General features: G+C 44.5%; 1 protein-coding gene across 10 annotated transcripts in view; it reads left to right on the top strand.

The window, feature by feature from the left end:
- The window catches only part of LOC112234711 (type II inositol 3,4-bisphosphate 4-phosphatase), a 266,070-nt gene that overhangs the window by 42,401 nt on the left and 203,674 nt on the right, over window positions 1–19,995 (top strand). For 7 of the 10 annotated variants that reach the window (XR_006084508.1, XR_006084506.1, XR_006084507.1 and 4 more), the window contains exons 3-4: window positions 2,041–2,159; window positions 10,469–10,585. Coding sequence is in view for 7 of the 10 variants with exons in the window: in XM_042329620.1 (XP_042185554.1) it covers window positions 2,041–2,159; window positions 10,469–10,585 (236 nt within the window). In the remaining 3 variants the exon portion in view is untranslated. Of the gene's footprint in view, window positions 1–1,571; window positions 1,693–2,040; window positions 2,160–3,889; window positions 4,220–7,360; window positions 7,508–10,468; window positions 10,586–19,995 lie in introns of those variants that run through there. The other 3 variants (XM_042329622.1, XM_042329623.1, XM_042329624.1) reach the window with 3 other exon arrangements.

The raw sequence follows: 19,995 nt of genomic DNA, 5'->3' as shown, positions 1-19,995 counted from the left end.
TAGTCTCTCAAAGCACTTCATGATGACGGATGTGAGTGCTACGGGGCGGTAGTCGTTTAGCTCAGTTACCTTAGCTTTCTTGGGAACAGGAACAATGGTGGCCCTCTTGAAGCATGTGGGAACAGCAGACTGGTATAGGGATTTTCAATCTGTAGTCAGATTTTCAACCATTCAGTGACAGCATATGGTGTCTCTCACACTCTCATCCTCCAAAGATCAGAGAATGCTAGATGGACCAGTTCACTGAGACTCCAGTACATCAAGGAAGCAAAGGTCTTTACAGCAAAGACAGTTTTATGCCTTAGCACCATTCATACAGAGTTAGCCCATTAACTCCTGTAGCTTCCTCTTGACTCTTCTTCAATTCTCCCTTGTTGTAGCCTTTTTATTTTCTGTGCCCGTACAGTTGCTTATTCTGTAAAATCGACCCTCCGAGGGAGAATTACACATAAAAAGAACAACCTTCTGTCATATTTTGCTGCTTTAATGGATTTTTGTTCTATTGAGTAATGTTACTCGGGGTTACGATTTCACTAAATAATGTGCTATAGTGACAACGCATTTGCAGAGCGGATCAATTCTTGTTTGTCTGCCAGAATGTTGCTAGTTGGATAAAGTGCACCATTTGGACATGGTCCAATGTCCTGATTCAGATGTCTCAACCTGTAGTCTTAGAGCACTGTAGTCAGATATTACACCCTGTCTATTGTCCTAGAGCACTGTAGTCAGATATTACACCCTGTCTATTGTCCTAGAGCACTGTAGTCAGATATTACACCCTGTCTAGTAGTCAGATATTACACCCTGTCTAGTAGTCCTAGAGCACTGTAGTCAGATATTACACCCTGTCTAGTAGTCCTAGAGCACTGTAGTCAGATATTACACCCTGTCTAGTAGTCCTAGAGCACTGTAGTCAGATATTACACCCTGTCTAGTAGTCCTAGAGCGCTGTAGTCAGATATTACACCCTGTTTAGTAGTCCTAGAGCACTGTAGTCAGATATTACACCCTGTTTAGTAGTCCTAGAGCACTGTAGTCAGATATTACACCCTGTCTAGTAGTTTTAGAGCACTGTAGTCAGATATTACACCCTGTCTAGTAGTCCTAGAGCACTGTAGTTAGATATTACACCCTGTCTAGTAGTCTTAGAGCACTTTAGTCAGACATTCTACCCTGTTTAGTAGTCCTAGAGCACTGTAGTCAGATATTCTACCCTGTCTAGTAGTCCTAGAGCACTGTCGTCAGATATTCTACCCTGTTTAGTAGTCCTAGAGCACTGTAGTCAGATATTACACCCCTCAGATTTTCAACCATTCAGTGACAGCATATGGCTCTTTGTGGTTACTTCAATATCTACATGTATCGTCCAATATCACTTTACATTAAATTCTGGTGACCACAGCCTCATACTGAGACAGAAAGGGAGGGACCATTCCTGGACAGGAAGTGTTGGTTTCCTATGATGGCCTAGCCTCCCCCCATCCCCTCGCCTCCCCTCGTCTTCCTGTCAAACAGGAAGCCTGGAGGAACTAGGGACTGACCAGGGGTTTCACTGACAAACATTAAATCCTAATAAAACGGACAGTCCTCAGCACACTCACTCAGCTGAGGGAAGAAGGAAGAGAGAAGACTTTGACTGGCAGCCATGTTAGTTTGACGACTGGGTCTCAGGAGACGAGCTGCTTTCCAGAAGTAAGGACATATGACTTCCCATTTCCTGTACAGTGAGGATACCTCCCTAAGAAATAGTTTTTAAAAAATCCTTCCATCAATCTCACCTCATGCCCTGGGAATGGTGGGGTCGTGGTGATTTCCCTCCTCCTTCCTCTCTTTTCCCTTTCCCTTTTGTCCTTTCTATTCAACCTTGTGTTGTTTGATGTTGGGGTTTTACTCAGGGAATGTACTATACTGACTGTCCTCTCTCTCTGCCCTCCCCCTTTCATCAACTCTCTCTCTCTGCTCCATCTTTCTCTCTCCTCCCCACTCTTTCTCTCTCTCTCTCTGTCTATGTGTGTATGTGTGTGTTCTCCCCTTCTCCAGAGTGCAGGGATCTGATTGGCTCTGGCAGCGACAGGAAGCCCAATGCTCTAGTCCAGGTTGCTGTCATCGACCCCCGGGAACAATACCTGGTCTCCCACGCCTGCACAGAGATAGTAGAGGTAAGGCACACGCATATGCACTGACACATATACACACACACACGCATATGCACTGACACATATACACACACGCATATGCACTGACACATATATACACACACACCCTTTCACAAGCCACTTAATGCAGCTACCTCCCCTCCCTCCTCACTCCCTCTTTCTCTCACACACACTCCTTTGGTATCTCACTCCCTTTCTCTGCCGGTGATTGTTATTTTTACTGTTAAAGGGTCGCTCTGGTTCACTGGGTCTAAGTTGATAGTTGCTATTGCTGTTGTGGTTAACATGGAACCCAAACCGGGTGCGTGCATGCGCCATCGTGCATAAATGTATTTTGTCCCCCCCACACCAAATGTGATCACGACACGGAGGTTAAAATATCAAAACAAACTCTGAACCAATTATATTAATTTGGGGACAGGCCAAAAAGCAGTAAACATTTATGGCAATTTAGCTAGCTAGCTTGCACTTGCTAGCTAATTTGTCCTATTTAGCTAGCGTGTTGTTGATAGTTAATTCGTCCTGGGATATAAACATTGAGGTATTTTACCTGAAATGCACGAGGTCCTCTACTCCATCAATTAATCCACACATAAAACGGTCAACCAAATTGAATCTAGTCATCTCTCATCCGTCCAGGCTTTTTCTTCTCTTTACTTCATATTGCGATTGGCAACTTTCATAAATTAGATGCATTACCGCCACTGACCTCGTACGTCTTCAGTCACCCACGTGGGTATAACCAATGAGGAGATGGCTTGTGGGTACCTGCTTCTATAAACCAATGAGGAGATGGGAGAGGCAGGACTTGCAGTGTGATCTGTGTCAGAAATAGAACTGACTTCTATTTTAGCCCTTGGCAACGCAGACGCTCGGTGGCACGCGCAAGCAGTGTGGGTGCAATAATTGAATAATATAGATTTCTAACGCGAGCGGTGTAGTCAGCCTGTTAAGTCTTTCTCTCTCTCATTTGCTTGCTCTCTTTTGTTCCCTCACTACCCCTCCCTCTCTTTCTCATTCTCTCTATCTCTCTCAATTCAAGGGCTTTATTGGCATGGGAAACATGTTATCTTTCTGTCTTTCTCTCTGATTTGTGGTTAGAGCCCTCTACCTGTCTCAATCTGACTGTCAGTCAGTCAACTGCAGTAGCAGACTGTTTGCGTGTGCCCACTGTGTGTTTGTGTGTGTGTTGAGTCTCTGCGCTCCATACAGTCTCACGGAAGTGCCCTCCGACCTCTGGCATGCCTCTTTTATTGCCATCAGAGCTGGAGTGTCATTACCATGGCAACAAGAGCACAAGTGTTTTCGGGGCGGCAACATCTGTCCCGGGCTGGAATACCCACCTAGAACACACACACACACACACACACACACACACACACACTGGTGTAAAGTACTTAATTAAGTAAAAAATAATAAATCATGTAAATGGTGTTGGAGTGTGCCCCTGGCTATTTGTAAATTAAAAAAACAAATTGTGCTGTCTGGTTTGCTTAATATAAGGAATTTGAAATTATTTAAAATTAATACTTGAGTATATTTTAGCAATTACATTTACTTTTGATACTTAAGTATATTTAAAACCAAACACTTTTAAAACTATTTTAATGGGTGACTTTCACTTTTACTTGAGTCATTTTCCACCATTGCACACACACACACACACACACACACACACACACACACACCTCAACAAATCAGTCACTCGTCTTTCCCTTTCTTCTCCTCTCCGTCACAGACTGAGGGCTCATGTGAGAGAACACAAAGACTGGGTTTAATCTCTCTCTTATCTAGCTGATTAAGCAACAGGAAGATTTACTGTTTTTAAGACAGTCCCTTCGTCTCTTACTGTAGAAACGCCATAGAAATTAAAAGGAGTCCTCGTCCTCCACTCACTCTGGGTCTGGGTCCAAGTGGAAAACACAGGATGTGGTACAGCAGTTAGCAGTACAGTACGGCTCAGCTGCAGGACTAGTGTGATTCCAGAGCTGTAATGTGACTCTTGCTTTGGAGAGGGATCTGAGAACAACATGGACTGTTGCTTTCGGCTTCTCAAAAGGAGGGTACGTATGGATACTGTATGTATGTAGCCGTGGAGATCGCTTCTGATCATACTGTAGACGTGTCTCTGGATTTATAGTCGCATGGTATTGTACATATTGAACCAGACACAGTGTAACTTCTGTATCTGACTGGTCGATGTATTGGAATGACTAGTCTCTCTAATTCATTACGTATCACTGAACACAAATAGGGATTTTTGGGGGGATCAACTTGTACAGTGGGGCAAAAAAGTATTTAGTCAGCCACCAATTGTGCAAGTTCTCCCACTTAAAAAGATGAGAGAGGCCTGTAATTTTCATCATAGGCACACTTCAACTATGACAGACAAAATGAGGGAAAAAAATCCAGAAAATCACATTGTAGGATTTTTAATGAATTTATTTGCAAATTATGGTGGAAAATAAGTATTTGGTCAATAACAAAAGTTTATCTCAATACTTTGTTATATACCCTTTGTTGGCAATGACAGAGGTCAAACGTTTTCTGTAAGTCTTCACAAGGTTTTCACACACTGTTGCTGGTATTTTGGCCCATTCCTCCATGCAGATCTCCTCTAGAGCAGTGATGTTTTGGGGCTGTTGCTGGGCAACATGGACTTTCAACTCCCTCCGAAGATTTTCTTTGGGGTTGAGATCTGGAGACTGGCTAGGCCACTCCAGGACCTTGAAATGATTGCGAAGCCACTCCTTCGTTGCCCGGACGGTGTGTTTGGGATCATTGTCATGCTGAAAGAACCAGCCACGTTTCATCTTCAATGCCCTTGCTGATGGAAGGAGATTTTCACTCAAAATGTTTGTAGGTGACCAAATACTTATTTTCCACCATAATTTGCAAATAAATTCATTACAAATCCTACAATGTGATTTTCTGGATTTTTTTTCTCTCATTTTGTCTGTCACAGTTGAAGTGTACCTATGATGAAAATTACAGGCCTCTCTCATCTTTTTAAGTGGGAGAACTTGCACAATTGGTGGCTGACTAAATACTTTTTTGCCCCACTGAATTTATTTTCAAAGGATAACAGACAAGAACAAATAGCACCAGGAATGGTTTTACAGTAAGAGACTCAACAACAACACTAAACAGGCAGTACACCGTATAGAGTGTCTGTGTGGCCAGCCATAGGGAGTCCCTATACTACATTTTTTAATTGAGCTCTGTCTGTCTGTCCATCATTCCTCACTGCTGCAGCTGTTCCTTCATTGACCTCTCTGGTTTAAAGGGGAAAGGCCCTGTGTGTGTGTGCGTGTGTGCGTGTGTGCGTGTGTGGGTGTGTGGGTGTGTGTGTGTGTGTGTGTGTGTGTGTGTGTGTGTGTGTGTGTGTGGCCAGCCATAGGGAGTCCCTATACTACATTGTTTAATTGAGCTCTGTCTGTCTGTCCATCATTCCTCACTGCTGCAGCTGTTCCTTCATTGACCTCTCTGGTTTAAAGGGGAAATGCCCTGTGGTTGTGTGTATGTGTGTGTGTGTGTGTGTGTGTGTGTGTGTGTGTGTGTGTGTGTGTGTGTGTGTGTGTGTGCATGCTCACACTCATGTCTGTGTATGAAGTGTGAATATGTCAGAGACAGGCCAGCTGCCGTGTATTGTTCCCAGAGGCCCTGGTGTCCAACAGCTGGGTCTTACCAGACTGGCAGCTCCCGCTATGCCTGGAGACAGACTGGCAGCTCCCGCTATGCCTGGAGACAGACTGGCATGTATGCCTGGAGACAGACTGGCAGTGAATATGCCTGGAGACAGACTGGCAGCTCCGGCTATGCCTGGAGACAGACTGGCAGCCCGGCTATGCCTGGAGACAGACTGGCAGCTCCCGGCTATGCCTGGAGACAGACTGGCAGCTCCGGCTATGCCTGGAGACAGACTGGCAGCTCCGGCTATGCCTGGAGACAGACTGGCAGCTCCGGCTATGCCTGGAGACAGACTGGCAGCTCCGGCTATGCCTGGAGACAGACTGGCAGCTCCCGCTATGCCTGGAGACAGACTGGGCAGCTCCCGCTATGCCTGGAGACAGACTGGGCAGCTCCCGCTATGCCTGGAGACAGACTGGGCAGCTCCCGCTATGCCTGGAGACAGACTGGCAGCTCCCGCTATGCCTGGAGACAGACTGGCAGCTCCGGCTATGCCTGGAGACAGACTGGCAGCTCCCGCTATGCCTGGAGACAGACTGGCAGCTCCCGCTATGCCTGGAGACAGACTGGGCAGCTCCCGCTATGCCTGGAGACAGACTGGGCAGCTCCCGCTATGCCTGGAGACAGACTGGCAGCTCCCGCTATGCCTGGAGACAGACTGGCAGCTCCCGCTATGCCTGGAGACAGACTGGCAGCTCCCGCTATGCCTGGAGACTGGTGACCTGCTGCCTCCCCCCCTCTCTCACCCCCACACATGTGTTCAGGGTGTTATTGAAGCCTTGCAGAGCAGGTGTTTCCTTATCCTAAACAGTCCATCTTGGGGCAGTGTGAAGCCTATATGACAGAGACCCCTTTTTTTTCATTTGAATTATTTTTGTTTGAAACGTTGGGCATAAAGTTAAATAAACAAATATAAATATAAGCAGTAGATATCAACAGACTTCAAAGCAATCTGTCCTATCAATCTGTCCTATCAATCTGTCCTATCAATCAGTTCTATCAGACATGTTGGGCTCAAGTGTAAACACTGCTAAAATGCTATTGGAGATCCCCTCTCACCGTCTCTAAGCATCCAGAGTGGTGTGGGTTATATACTGTACCTCTGAGAGAGGAGACCGACAGGACGAGAGGGTGACATTTAGGCCCCACGGTAATCTGTTTGTCTATGGAAAAATCTTATTCTGAAAGCCATTACCGCCAAGGGCCCAGGAGTGGCCTTCTCAAAAAAGGGATTTGATGGCACACTGTGGGGCCAAGTTCCCAGTAGGATAAAACAAGCCTTTCATGTCATGCTAGTGAAGCGAGGTGTGTGTGTGGTGTGTGTGTGTAAATATGATGAGGGTCAAGGGAATGGGTGAGAGCCAACTGTCTGAGAGAGACTCCTGCCATGGGACAATACTCCCCCTCCACACATACACACACACTAATAGTGTAATGCCTCGCCCATTCCTTGGAGGTCTGTAACCCAAAGGCACCGAGAGGGGCGTCGCTGTCTATATACGCAGCTGTCTCCCCTACTGCTGTAGACATACTGCCTAACTGGCTGGCCCATTGACTGACTGTCTAACTACTTCTCTCTGAAGTACTACTGCTGCTCCTCCACTCTACCTGTTTGTACCGCTGTGTGAATTTGGCTGTAGATGGAGTTGCCAAACATGCTGGTAAGTATGAAAGAAGGCTATTCAGTTCAGAATGTCTTGTCGAGGGAATTTGAGGTGTGTGTGTGTGTGTGTGTGTGTGCGCGCATGTGAGCACTCAGCGAGTCTTTGATTTCCCCTTGTTTTGCTGGCTGTACCAGATTGTGTGTGAATGTGCTGCTACAGAATGCCCATATGCCCCTCGTAGCATGGTATCTGGGTGGCAGTACTGGGCAACACTGTATACTGAGAGCATGGTAGCATGGTATCTGGGTGGCAGTACTGAGCAACACTGTATACTGAGAGCATGGTAGCATGGTATCTGGGTGGCAGTACTGAGCAACACTGTATACTGAGAGCATGGTAGCATGGTATCTGGGTGGCAGTACTGAGCAACACTGTATACTGAGAGCATGGTAGCATGGTATCTGGGTGGCAGTACTGAGCAACACTGTATACTGAGAGCATGGTAGCATGGTATCTGGGTGGCAGTACTGGGCAACACTGTATACTGAGAGCATGGTAGCATGGTATCTGGGTGGCAGTACTGAGCAACACTGTATACTGAGAGCATGGTAGCATGGTATCTGGGTGGCAGTACTGAGCAACACTGTATACATGAGAGCATGGTAGCATGGTATCTGGGTGGCAGTACTGAGCAACACTGTATACTGAGAGCATGGTAGCATGGTATCTGGGTGGCAGTACTGGGCAACACTGTATACTGAGAGCATGGTAGCATGGTATCTGGGTGGCAGTACTGAGCAACACTGTATACTGAGAGCATGGTAGCATGGTATCTGGGTGGCAGTACTGGGCAACACTGTATACTGAGAGCATGGTAGCATGGTATCTGGGTGGCAGTACTGAGCAACACTGTATACTGAGAGCATGGTAGCATGGTATCTGGGTGGCAGTACTGAGCAACACTGTATACTGAGAGCATGGTAGCATGGTATCTGGGTGGCAGTACTGAGCAACACTGTATACTGAGAGCATGGTAGCATGGTATCTGGGTGGCAGTACTGAGCAACACTGTATACTGAGCATGGCATGGTAGCATGGTATCTGGGTGGCAGTACTGAGCAACACTGTATACTGAGAGCATGGTAGCATGGTATCTGGGTGGCAGTACTGGGCAACACTGTATACTGAGAGCATGGTAGCATGGTATCTGGGTGGCAGTACTGAGCAACACTGTATACTGAGAGCATGGTAGCATGGTATCTGGGTGGCAGTACTGAGCAACACTGTATACTGAGAGCATGGTAGCATGGTATCTGGGTGGCAGTACTGAGCAACACTGTATACTGAGAGCATGGTAGCATGGTATCTGGGTGGCAGTACTGAGCAACACTGTATACTGAGAGCATGGCAGTAGAGAACTCTCCAATGGATTAGTGTTGTTTTCTCTTTCCCACTGCTTGGTGTTAATACAGGGGGTGAAAACATCTAGTAGACTATGGAGGAGAAGGGAGCAGAGGGGTTTGTGCAGAGGTTGGCTCATGAGGAGTGAGGTGTGTCTGTGTGTGTGTGTTTGCAGAGGTGTGTAACACGTGGTTGTCCTGGGGTAGCCTCGTGTCTTGGCTGCCGTTCTGTAACCACAGGTCCTTCCACAGTCTATATCCCTCCAGTACTCCCCTACTGTATCAATGGGCTTACTGTGTTAGGCTAAGATGTGTTAGTTGTTAGTCACCTTGGATAAGGATGTCCTCCTAGTCAATAAAGGGACATGTAAACAGACTGGAGGCTTCTATCGATCCTTTGTTGAGGTGACTAATCTGAGCGATTTGGGTTTTCCTAGCCGACGACCGTTGCTACGGCGGAATGCAGTACTGGAGACAGTGGAGACGTTTTTCATGTCGACAGATTATCGTTAGGGTGTTTACGGGATGCACCAGGGCTGAGTGTGTGCTTTCTGAGTGTGTGCTTTCTGAGTGTGTGTGTGTGTGTCCGTGTGCGTCAATGTGTGTGGGTACTGACTGTGTGTCCAGCCTGTCCCGGGGGGCCTGCGTTCCAGAGCCACCCATCAGGGCAGGGCAACAGGAAAAGGGGAGCCCCTGATGTAAACACCAGTTTGCTTTGAACACGCAAAGCTTCACTACACCAGAGTATATACAGACCCAGTCAGGGTACACATTATACCAGGTCACAGTAGGCTCCATAGGCCTCTCTCCTGGCCGGGCCTGGGGCCCTATAGGGGGGGCTATGGTGCTTGGGGTCTTGTGGAAACCTGGGTGTGTTTGTGTGTTTAGGCTAGCGGAGGTCATGCATCCATGTGTCTGTGTACAGTACCAGCCCTCTATGGCAACAAGCTCTCACAGTCTCATTGCCGAATCAGATGTCCAAGCCCTTAAAATTCCACATTTCTTTGGCATTCACTCCAGAATCGTTAAGTTGATTGGCTTTAAACAAAAAACAACTTCATGGTTAAGTTTAGGCATTCATTCTGAATGGTTAAGTTAAAGGGATACTTCGGGATTTTGGCAATAAGGCCCGTTATCTACTTCCCCAGAGTCAGATGAACTTGTGGATACCATTTGTATGTCTTTGTGTCCAGTAGGAAGGAAATTACAGGATGTTTAGCCAACCAATGCTAACTAGCGGTAGCGCAAAGACTGTAAGTCTATGAGAAGTCTACCCATAGACTTCCATTTATTGCGCTAACACCCAGGAGCAGTAGGGAAGCAGACTGAGCACAGCTGTTGGCTCACTCATCCCTTTCTCTCTCTCTCCACCTCTCCCCTCCACCCACACACTCTCCTTCTCAATTTCAATTCATGTACTTTATTGGCATGGGAAACATATGTTTACATTGCCAAAGCAAGGGAAATAGATCATAAACAAAAGTGAAATAAACAATAAAAAATGAGCAGTGAACATTACACTTACAAACGTTCCAAAAGAATAAAGACATTTCAAATGTGATATTATTTCTCCCTCTCTCTCACGCTCTCTCTCATGTTCCTTCTCATCCTCTCTCAGGGTAGCAGAGACCCGTTGTTCCTGACAGGGGTGACCTTCCCTCCGGAGTACCCTGCCAGCCCAGAGACGCTAGTCAAGCTCACTGTCTACGATGTGAGAGACAAGGCCCGCGACAATGTAAGTAAACCGCTGAGGGGGGAGGGTGTGTATGGGGAGAGTGTGTGCTGGGTAAGGAGTGTGTGTGGGGAGAATGGGCAATGCCTCAAATTGTTGTTTTCTTTGCTGTGCGTGCCAAAGGTCATTCTTTTGTGTGTGGTTTTGTTAATCTAGCTGCGCTGCAAACACTTGCAGGGCGGTAGAGAACAGAAGTTGGGAGGCCTTAAGTATGGGTAATCTATCATGTTGTTACGCATTTGAAGTGAAGTCACAGGCCTTCACATTGAGTTCTGTCTGTGTGGCATGAACTGGGTCAAAGGAGATCTGAAAGCAAGAGCGAGGCCTTTGGTGATCTTCCCATGGGAATACATACCCAGAGATCAATGAGAATGGGGATAGCTCTAGACATGGAATTCTGAATGTTGGTCGGTCTGGGTCTTCTGGTTCGGAACCCTTTCAAACAGCCTTCAAATCATCTAATGGGTTCTCCAATATGAAACACTTTAGGCTTGCCTTGGATACTGGCTATGAAGGATTAATTTGCTAACTTCTTATGGCTTGGGGCAGTATTGAGTAGCTTGGATGAATAAGGTGCCCAGAGTAAACTGCCTGCTACTCAGTCCCAGTTACTAATATATGCATATTATTAGCATTATTGGATAGGAAACACTCTGAAGTTTCTAAAACTGTTTGAATGATGTCTGTGAGTATAACAGAACTCATATGGCAGGCAAAAACCTGAGAAAAAAAATCCAACCAGGAAGTGGGAAATCTGAGGTTGGTTGATTTTCAACTAATTCCCTATTGAAGACAGTGGGATATTGGTCATGTTGCACTTCCTAAGGCTTCCACTAGATGTCAACCATCTTTAGAAACTTGTTTGAGGCTTCTACTGTGAAGGAGGGGCTCTTTAAGTCTGTGGTCTGGCAGAGTGCCACAAGCTCGTGACGCTCGTGACGCTCGTTCATGTGAGAGGTAGCTCACGTACAAAGGAATTCTCCAGTTGGAACATTATTGAGGATTTATGTTAAAAACATCCTAAAGATTGATTCTATACATCGTTTGACATGTTTCTACGGACTGTAACAGAACTTTTTGAAATTTCGTCTGCTCCTAGTGAACGCGTTTCGTGACTTTGGATTTGTTTACAAAACGCGCTAACAAAAGTAGCTATTTGGACATAAATGATGGACATTATTGAACAAAACAAACATTTATTGTGGAACTGGGATTCCTGGGAGTGCATTCTGATCATCAAAGGTAAGTGAATATTTATAATGTTATTTCTGACTTCTGTTGACAGCACAATATGGCGGATATCTTTTTGGCTTGTTGGGTCTCTGAGCACCGTACTCAGATTATTGCATGGTTTGCTTTTCCGTAAAGATTTTTTTTAAATCTGACACAGCGGTTGCATTAAGGAGACGTTTATCTCAAGTTCCATGTATAACACTTGTATTTTCATCAACATTTATAATAAGTATTTCTGTAAATTGTTGTGGCTCTCTGCAAAATCACCGGATGTTTTTGGAACTACTGAACATAACGCGCCAATGTATACTGAGATTTTTTTTAGATAAATATGAACATTATCAAACAAAACATACATGTATTGTGTAACATGAAGTCCTATGAGTGTCATCTGATGAAGATCATCAAAGGTTAGTGATTAATTCTATCTCTATTTCTGATTTTTGTGACTCCTCTTTGGCTGGAAAAATGCCTGTGTTTTTCTGTGACTTGGCTCTGTCCTAACATAATCGTTTGTCGTGCTTTCGCTGTAAAGCCTATTTGAAATCGGACACTGTGGTGGGATTAACAACAAGGTTACATTTAAAATGGTATAAGATACTTGTATGTTTGAGGAATTTTAATTATGAGATTTCTGTTGTTTGAATTTGGCGCCCTGCACTTTCGCTGGCTATTGTCATATCGATCCCGTTAATGGGATCTCAGCCCTAAGAAGTTTTAAGGCTATGGGTTACTTACTCCATGATGATGCCATAGCTGTTGTATGGATTCTATACACTACCTACCACTACAGCACTGTGACGGCACTACCTGGAGCACTGGAACCAGAGGGAACAGAAAGATATGGAACAGCGACATCATAGCTATTGTATGGATTCTATTTAAGCAATAAGGCCCGGGGGGTGTTGTATATGGCCAATTTACCACAGCTACGGGCTGTTCTTAAGCACGACGGAACGCAGAGTGACAAGATACAGCCCTTAGCATATTGGCAATATACCACCAACCCCCAAGGTACCTTATTGCTATTGTGAACTGCTTACCAATGTAACTACAACAGTACCAATACATGTTTTGTCATACCCGTGGTGTACGTTCTGATATGCCACGGCTTTCAAGCCAATCATCATTCGGGGCTTGAACCACCCAGTTTATGAAGTGGATTACAGATGCCACATGGTCAACTAGCTTATGTAAATGTGTATCTCACAGCTACATACACCTACAGTACACATGGGATACATTCAGTCCCTCTATGCTTCTGACTTGTGGCTATATCATATCCATTGTAGGGATTCTATGCTGTCATACTGCCGATATCACAACATGTATTTCACAGCTACACGTGAGAACAAAAAAGTATATAAACTGTTAGTTGAAAAAGAGAACTCCAACTGGACTTCACTCAGGTTTGTTTCACTCTTCCTGAGCCTCAGGTACTGTAGAGTAGTTAGAATCCAACTGTTCTGTAAAAAATATAGCAAGTTAGCAACAACCCCTGAAGCCTGGGATCTAAACGATGCAAGCTAGTTCCTTCTGAGGTCTTCATGTAATATTGATGGAAGACTACACCTATGTGAGCCCCAACACTGTTCAAACTCTACAATACCTTCACCGTGTAAGACTCGGTTAGACACTGGTCATGTCAAGCAGTCAGTCGCGTATCCCAAGTGGTAGAGTTCTGTTAAAAATGAATGTCGAATCGTTCGTGGCCACACAAGCTAACGCCTTGATATAAAGATATGTTATACAGTGCCCTGCTAAAGTATTCGGCCCCCTTGAACTTTGCGACCTTTTGCCACATTTCAGGCTTCAAACATAAAGATTTAAAACTGTATTTTTTTGTGAAGAATCAACAACAAGTGGGACACAATCATGAAGTGGAACGACATTTATTGGATATTTCAAACTTTTTTGACAAATCAAAAACTGAAAAAATTGGGCGTGCAAAATGATTCAGCCCCCTTAAGTTAATACTTTGTAGCGCCACCTTTTGCTGCGATTACAGTTGTAAGTCGCTTGTGGTATGTCTATCAGTTTTGCACATCGAGAGATTTTTTCCCATTCCTCCTTGCAAAACAGCTCGAGCTCAGTGAGGTTGGATGGAGAGAATTTGTGAACAGCAGTTTTCAGTTCTTTCCACAGATTCTCGATTGGATTCAGGTCTGGACTTTGACTTGGCCATTCTAACACCTGGATATGTTTATTTTTTAACCATTCCATTGTAGATTTTGCTTTATGTTTTGGATCATTGTCTTGTTGGAAGACAAATCTCCGTCCCAGTCTCAGGTCTTTTGCAGACTCCATCAGGTTTTCTTCCAGAATGGTCCTGTATTTGGCTCCATCCATCTTCCCATCAATTTTAACCATCTTCCCTGTCCCTGCTGAAGAAAAGCAGGCCCAAACCATGATGCTGCCACGACTATGTTTGACAGTGAGGATGATGTGTTCAGGGTGATGAGCTGTGTTGCTTTTACGCCAAACATAACGTTTTGCATTGTTGCCAAAAAGTTCAATTTTGGTTTCATCTGACCAGAGCACCTTCTTCCACATGTTTGGTGTGTCTCCCAGGTGGCTTGTGGCAAACTTTAAACGACACTTTTTATGGATATCTTTAAGAAATGGCTTTCTTCTTGCCACTCTTCCATAAAGGCCAGATTTGTGCAATATACGACTGATTGTTGTCCTATGGACAGAGTCTCCCACCTCAGCTGTAGATCTCTGCAGTTCATCCAGAGTGATCTTGGGCCTCTTGGCTGCATCTCTGATCAGTCTTCTCCTTGTATAAGCTGAAAGTTTAGAGGGACGGCCAGGTCTTGGTAGATTTGCAGTGGTCTGATACTCCTTCCATTTCAATATTATCGCTTGCACAGTGCTCCTTGGGATGTTTAAAGCTTGGGAAATATTTTTGATCCAAATCCGGCTTTAAACTTCTTCACAACAGTATCTCGGACCTGCCTGGTGTGTTCCTGGTTCTTCATGATGCTCTCTGCGCTTTTAACAGACCTCTGAGACTATCACAGTGCAGGTGCATTTATACGGAGACTTGATTACACACAGGTGGATTGTATTTATCATCATTAGTCATTTAGGTCAACATTGGATCATTCAGAGATCCTCACTGAACTTCTGGAGAGAGTTTGCTGCACTGAAAGTAAAGGGGCTGAATAATTTTGCACGCCCAATTTTTCAGTTTTTGATTTGTTAAAAAAGTTTGAAATATCCAATAAATGTCGTTCCACTTCATGATTGTGTCCCACTTGTTGTTGATTCTTCACAAAAAAATACAGTTTTATATCTTTATGTTTGAAGCCTGAAATGTGGCAAAAGGTCGCAAAGTTCAAGGGGGCCGAATACTTTCGCAAGGCACTGTAGATGCTTGGTAAAGGCATAAACTGTGTCACAGCTATATCTGGGAATGGTTGGCGGGAGTTCATTGTCCAGGCAGCTTTGGAGCCTATGGGTTTTATAGAATGTTCTGGTTCTTTGGTCTGTCTTTGTTGAGGGATGAAAATAAAGTGAGTTTCATTGTTTACCGCTCACAAATGGGAGGAGTCATGAACCTTATGGAGACATCCATCATCTTGGTCTTTTTGGTACAGCTACTGTCCTTGGATGTCCATTATAACCTCTCCTTTCAAACCTGATCGTAAAATCCAACCATTCTTACAAGCATCATCCTTTATTCCATTTCTTAAAACATCCATAATAATCAGAATACAGTAGAACAATGTTCCCTCTAATTTGTTGGGGCACTGAGCAAATTTCAGGTCTTGGGAGAAGATTTCTGTGCAACTTCTGGCCCACGTTTACAGTGAACACTGAGGCTGTACCTTTAAATGTATAGACAGTCGCCAATAGGCTATTGTGACTATTTGAGCATAATGTAGGCCTATATAAGCGGCTACTAACAAAACCAATGGAGCACATCTTAACATTTTCACATGGAAATAGCTTTTGATTTCTATGATATAGCCTACAGTAGCCTATAGGTTGTGTTCAATGCAGGCCTACATTGCATCAGACTTTAAAAAATATTTTTACACTATGCAGGGAATCAATTCATACTTTTTGTATTGATACAAGAAACCACATTAGAAAATATAATACCATACAGAGAATTAGAGCATGTAGACTACCCTCTGCCTATTGGCTTATTTCCATATTCAAGCCTGTGTAAAAATACAACACTGCCCCATTAATTAAGGCATAAACAAGAATTTTACCTGACTCGGTTTTCAAAGACAACTTGAAATGTAGCCTACACGATTTGTGTTCTTGTAGAAAGCAGTATCTCCCCATTGCTGACCAATACTTACCTATAACTGGGCTAATAACTCGCTAGAACTAGTCAAAAATATCAACAAATGTGCACATGTGCGGCTCTGCGCTCTGATCTGAAAGGCGCATTTGCTGCAGGTGATTGAAGGACCGCTTGTGGGCTACCTGTCAATAGAATAATCCATTACGCTCTGTGCTCTGCCTACAACGAAATCACAGACTCAATCTTACGAAGTTAGATTTGTTTTGGTTTGTTGCATTGAAAAGGGGCTGATATAATATTGATTCGAAAACATGGATCTATATAGCGCATGGAAACTAATGTGGAGAATTCAATGAAGTTCAATCTCTTGCGTCTCTTCACGCCACGGACACGCGCAGTTTAGAGGGAATATTGCAGCAGAATAAAACCAGACAGAATATTCTGCCTTGCTGTGGAGACTGTCTCCTGACTAGGGCCTGACATCCTGTCAGGGTTCTCACTCACAACACTTCCATTCACTCAAAACAGCAAGAGAGACATCGTGCGCGTGCGTGCGCGTGTCAGTGGCGGTTGTTATGGGGGCGTTTAAGATTTTTTTTTCTTCTCATGAGCATGACTTTATTTCTTTTACAGCATATTGGATTACTGTCATTCAGATTCAATTTGCCCAGTTCAGTGTAACAGCAATAGGTTTAGGCTACTACATGATACTGGAATTTTCCCTATGCCCATCATGAGGTTGCTACAACATAGCCTATGAAGGAAAGTTTACAATGTAGTTGCACACAGGTCCAGAGAAAAGGTGACAAGAGGTGACAGACAGTGACACATGGACAGACAGTGACACATTCAATACCGCCTTGCACACTCTTTCCTTCATCTAGCTGATATAGGGTGTAATCGTTGGTCCAACAGTTGCAAATGAGAGTTTCTATTGGACATATTCAGATATGTTTATCCCTGTTTTGTTGCGTTTGCTTCCGTTTCAGAAATATTTTTCAACAGAATCGGTGGAATGAATACACCCCTGTTCAGCGTAAACACAGTTCACTTTCATAACAGCCACGTTGTATTCCTTCTCATATCTATGCGCTCTCCTCCTCTCAGCTTTTCCCTTCATTTGTGGACTTTAAGGCACAACACATCAGCTGTATGTGACCAGGCGAAAAAACCTTTCCAAGTTTAACCATGTCATAACCTCTACGCACAGCCTACATCGTTGCCACCATATTAGCTATAGTAACGTCATAGTCAACATAGCTAATAGAACTAACGCGTTAGTAAACCCACTACATGCAGTAACGTTACAATGTACAGTCAGTAAGCAGTTTAGCACTTACACCGGCGGGCAACGGTGGCAATAAATTTGAAAAAAACAAAAGCTTAACTTGACTTGGAAGAGTTCCAGTGTTGTTGGATAGTCATAGTCATAGCCAGCTAGCTAACATAGCATCCCTCTGTTTTAACAGGGCATTTGAGTCAGCTAAACAAGCTAGCTGCATTTGTTAGCTAAGTAAGTGAAAAAAAAAATTCTCTCTCTTGTGTGTGTGTGTGTGTGTGTGTGTTGCTTCTCCTACAGTTTGGAAGAAATTAATTTGTTAAAAAAATGTGTTCAACTATTGGCTTTCTCTCTATTCGAGTCAACTACACATTTTATGCACTGCAGTGCTAGCTAGCTGTAGCTTATGCTTTCAGTACTAGATTAATTATCTGATCCTTTGATTGGGTGGACAACATGTCAGTTCATGCTGCAAGAGCTCTGATAGTTTAGAGGATGTCTTCCAGAAGTTGTCATAATTACTGTGTATGTCTCTGGAAGGGGATGAGAATCATGAGCCACCTAGGTTTTCTATTGAACTCTATGTACCCAGAGGAGGACGGAAGCTAGCTGGCATCCGGCTACACCATGGAGTGCTGTTGAGGCTGCTGCTGTTGAGGCTACTGTAGACCATTGCAAAATAGTGTGTTTTAATCAATTACTTGGTGACGTGATTATGTTTAGTATAATTTTATCTAAAAACTTTTAAAAAATGGTTTACAATTTTTATTTTTATGAAATTCACTGAGGAGGATGGTCCTCCCCTTCCACCTCTGAGGATCCTTCAATGGTGTGGGTATGCTTGTGCGTGTGCCCAGGCTGTATTGTCTGCTTCAGGACAGGCCCTCCTGTGCCTTTCAGATCATTCCCTCATACCTCTAGTCTCCTCCACTAGTTTCCTCTAGTCTCCTCCTCTAGTTGTCTCCCCCACTAGTTTCCTCTAGTCTCTAGTCTCCTCCTCCTAGTTTCCTCTAGTCTACTCCTCTAGTCTCCTCCTCTAGTTGTCTCCTCTTCTAGTCTCCTCCACTAGTTTCCTCTAGTCTCCTCCTCTAGTCTCCTCTAGTTGTCTCTTCTAGTCTCCTCCACTAGTTTCCTCTAGTCTCTAGTCTCCTCCTCTAGTTGTCTCCTCCTCCTAGTTTCCTCTAGTCTACTCCTCTAGTCTCTTCCTCTAGTTGTCTCCTCTTCTAATCTCCTCCTCTAGTCTCCTCCTCTAGTCTCCTCTAGTTGTCTCCACCTCTAGTCTCCTCAACTAGTCCTCTAGTCTCCTCCTCTAGTTGTCTCCCCCACTAGTTTCCTCTAGTCTCTAGTCTCCTCCTCCTAGTTTCCTCTAGTCTACTCCTCTAGTCTCCTCCTCTAGTTGTCTCCTCTTCTAGTCTCCTCCACTAGTTTCCTCTAGTCTCATCCTCTAGTCTCCTCTAGTCTCCTCCTCTAGTCTCCTCTAGTTGTCTCTTCTAGTCTCCTCCACTAGTTTCCTCTAGTCTCTAGTCTCCTCCTCTAGTTGTCTCCTCCTCCTAGTTTCCTCTAGTCTACTCCTCTAGTCTCTTCTTCTAGTTGTCTCCTCTTCTAATCTCCTCCTCTAGTCTCCTCCTCTAGTCTCCTCTAGTTGTCTCCACCTCTAGTCTCCTCAACTAGTTCTCTAGTCTCCTCTTCTAGTCTCCTCCACTATTCTCCTCCTCTACTCACCTCCTCTAGTCTCCTCCTCTAGTTGCCCTACAGAGTACAATTAAGGACTTTCCCACTGGGCACACACTGTTGTTTCCACATAATTTCAATCTAATTACACTGAACCAACGTGGAATAGACGTTGAATTGACGTCTATGCCCAGTGGGTTGACTGAGTACTGCTCTCTCTATGTACGAATCTGAAGGGAGAGACAATATAAACATTTCTAAAACGCCGACTTCTTTTCTCCCCCCTTTTTGACTTGTATTTTTCAACCCTTTTTTGAGTTGTCTTTCTCGTCTTTCTTCTTTATTCGTGGTTTTCACAGCAGCAGTAGATACAGTACAGAGGTTCCAGATCTTTCTCTTCTCCCTGGCTCCAGTGATCCAGTTCCCCTGTAGTGCTGTAACATACTAGACGTGTTGCTCTGCTGGGCTGGGCTCAGTTTGTACAGCGCTAGCTGCTTGTCTTGGTCTCATTAGCCAGTGTGTAGGTGGTATGGCCGTGACCCCAAACACGAGTTGACACCCCGCATCAGCCCCCCTGGTGCAAATGGGAGCCAATCAGCCAAAGCTCCAGTAATTTAATGTCACATTTTTGGTGATAGAAAAGAAAAAGAGCGATTTGGAAATGTGGAAGTGTGTGTTTGTGTGGGTGCATTTGTGAGATTTGTGAGGTTGTGTTTACAGATGAGCAACCAGCATTTTACAAGTCATATGCAGCTCGCAATTCATTCCAAAGGCGAGCACGTCATCGCTTCTAGCGTCGGTCGCGAAAAAGGCAGTTATTTGACAGACCGCTAGGTAAACATCAAATAAAATCTCTGCCACCTTAAATTGGCCTGATGTGTGCGATCTTTATGTCCACTGCAAGGGGTTAGGTTGGGCATTGAAGGGGAAAGGAGAGGAGGACGAGACAGGAAAACGAATGAAGCA

The sequence above is a fragment of the Oncorhynchus tshawytscha genome, linkage group LG11 (assembly GCF_018296145.1).
Source record: "Oncorhynchus tshawytscha isolate Ot180627B linkage group LG11, Otsh_v2.0, whole genome shotgun sequence".
NCBI classification, from domain to species: Eukaryota; Metazoa; Chordata; class Actinopteri; order Salmoniformes; family Salmonidae; genus Oncorhynchus; species Oncorhynchus tshawytscha.
Note: the sequence above shows the minus strand (reverse complement) of the source record. Positions and strands in the feature narration are given on the sequence as shown.